The 2,722-nt window shown below is 37.2% G+C and overlaps 1 protein-coding gene across 1 annotated transcript; it reads left to right on the plus strand.

The window, feature by feature from the left end:
- Window positions 1–1,779: 1,779 nt before the first annotated feature.
- On the plus strand, window positions 1,780–2,607 carry PHYBLDRAFT_153841 (hypothetical protein; the record flags this gene model as incomplete). Its single annotated transcript, XM_018433273.1, has 4 exons — window positions 1,780–1,945; window positions 1,979–2,115; window positions 2,213–2,309; window positions 2,474–2,607. The coding sequence occupies 4 exons, from the start codon at window positions 1,780–1,782 to the stop codon at window positions 2,605–2,607; spliced, it is 534 nt and encodes a 177-aa protein (XP_018283089.1).
- Window positions 2,608–2,722: the final 115 nt, after the last annotated feature.

Raw genomic sequence — 2,722 nt, forward strand, 5'->3', positions numbered from 1 at the left:
TCCCAGTGCTCTACATTTTTTCTTTTGCTCAGATATATTAGCTGTAATTGCTTATAATCGATTCGAAATCCAAACAGAATACGTTACTATTATAGCTTGACTGAACATTTTTTATAATTTATATCTCAATACAGTACCTTTATACAGCTATAACACAGATATTAAAACACTCTTTATGAAATAGCAGCTGGCTCTCGAAAGTTAAACATATATACATATATATATATAAAAGAGATTTAAGGAAACAAGAATGTGTATCTTATATGTGTGTTTGTCGATAAAATTATATGACAATAGTCGAGGTAGATTGTCGTTGCTATCTGTTACCATTAGTCACCTTGATGGATTATTTGTACTTTAGACTTTGCCCACAGACCCAGTTAACTCAATGTATTTAGAGTAGCAATCATTGCCTTACGTACTTTGAAGCACACATATGCTTTTAGTTTTCTTTGCATCTAGATAATGCTCTTTAACAGATCGAACTTGAAAAACAAGGGTTCCATTTTAAAGATCTTTCTTCCAAAAGACTTTTTGTTCATATCCACCATAAAAATATCCCGTGTGTCTGATAATAATGCCAGAAAAGCTACTTTTCCTATTTATTTTTTGGCAGTATTTCTGAGCATATTCAATATCGGATCCCTCAAGTTCTCATGCACAAGGTATTTTTTCTGTTCTTGTTTCGTCCATATATATACATATAATACCAGCCTGTTTGAGCTAGTCTTTCCAGGTGGTCAGAATCATATGAATAATCATCGACATTGTTTACTTGTTCAAGGCTAAAATGCTTGACTTTGCCGTACTTTAATCTGATATCGCAAATTATGAATGTGTCTTAAAACGAATGTTCCTGTCTTTCGCTTCTGTTCATCTTGGAACCTTCTTTTACTCCTCTCGGACCCTCATTTTTCTCAACTTAACCAAGTCCACTTTGATGACTATTTAAAATATATTTTTGCTCTGTATTCAATTTCAAGCCATCTTCTTTTGATACCTTATTTGAACCTTTGCGAAATGGAGGAGGCATTTCCGACCTAATTTGGCTGGAGGAGACATAACTCTTTGATGTATATATAATAATGTAAAGCTTTGTGCCCCCAGTCTGTTTAAAGACACACTACTTTAAATTTTTTGTCAACGTTTGAAAAAAAAATTCCCTCAAACTTGAGCTTACGTTTATGTAGAATTGGTAGTATTATAGCGCACAGACCATGTTATGCTATTTTTATGTATTATACTCTGCTTAGAACATGTAGATACTTCATTGTATATCGATGTGGTCTTCATACAATACCTAGCAATTTCAATATTCAATAATTTTAATTTAATGCGAGAAAGTTTGCTAGTCTCAACTTTCCCACTGCAAGCTAAATAATGGGATTACATTTTAAACAATATTAAGCTTGCTATAATGATATACATATCGTACTGTCTTGAATTCCAAGCTGACCAAAGTGACTTTTATTTGTTTGAATGTTTGTGTATTGTCCTTAACTACAATAAAGAAGACTATACCTTAAATCATGCAAGTCCTTGTTAGTATTAACAATACACAGCACTGTATTTGGATCAACAATTGTTTTACCTATACTAGCACTAGCTGTTACAATAGGGGGTTTCACCAGCTTTGGATGGTTGACTGTTTGATGTAGCGGCAGTTTAAATCGAAAAATGATTGACTGTGACAAATCCTCAAAAAATGAAAACTGAGCATCCAAGCATTTAAGAAAATGGTCCACCACTAGATGTCGTGACTTGGCCAAAATTTTCTAGATGGACCGTCAAACTCACTGGGAAGGAACAATTGCTGATTCAGATTTTCAATTTTCCGTTGGCTCGTTTAAGTCAAAGAATTCATCGCCGTCCTCATATATGCCTCCTCCAATTGTCAGCATCCGCAACACCAGAGATGCGAAATCTGCTGAAGATTTATGGTTTCGTCGGTAGTGTTTCTGAAAAACATCTTCCGAAGACCAATTTCCCAACGTCACAATGTCTTCAATGGGAATCCCTCATTCAAAGGCCAACGAAGAGACTAATGATCCGATCAAAACAGAATGGAGTGTTGACCGGTGCAAAAGTAGTCGTAGTCATGATGAGATTGTCGATGTCTGTACCGCCTTAGATGACTGGTTGGCTTTTACAAATAGCAAATCCGCAAGTCGGCCTATCGCTTTTGGATGGTCACGTAGTGTGCAAATGCTAGGACAGGGCAAAGAGAATGGGTGCTGTGGCGCTGTACCCGAATGATCTTGATAATGCGGCGTCGCTTGCGTCTTTCCTTGGGCGACTTCCCGTCAAAAGTAAGTGTTTCAGTGTGTGGGTGTATCTGTGCTGAACTCAATTGCAAGCGAGACAAGTCTGAAGGACAAAAAAAGGCTGTCATGGCAAGCAAAAACACAGTTTTCTTTTGCATATCTGCCAGCGGAGTAGTCGTGGCAGATGCTATAGATGCAATAAATGTAAGTGTTGAAGTTATGTTCACCTCTGGTTTCGTTTGCTGGATCGGGAGAGCCTTCTTGGAGAGCTGCAAGAACAAGACGTGAAGATCATCATGGTGGCAAAGGCTTTGAGTTGCAACATATAGTTGGAGGATGGTAGTGCATTGAAACTTGCTCGTTCACAGACTGTATCCAAGAGAATGTGCATGTGCTAATAAGTTGATCAGATCCTAAGCCGTAAATTCAGTTGGTGAGATATCTTGTTGCATAGCCCA

This window comes from Phycomyces blakesleeanus, assembly GCF_001638985.1.
Source record: "Phycomyces blakesleeanus NRRL 1555(-) unplaced genomic scaffold PHYBLscaffold_71, whole genome shotgun sequence".
Taxonomy (NCBI): domain Eukaryota; kingdom Fungi; phylum Mucoromycota; class Mucoromycetes; order Mucorales; family Phycomycetaceae; genus Phycomyces; species Phycomyces blakesleeanus.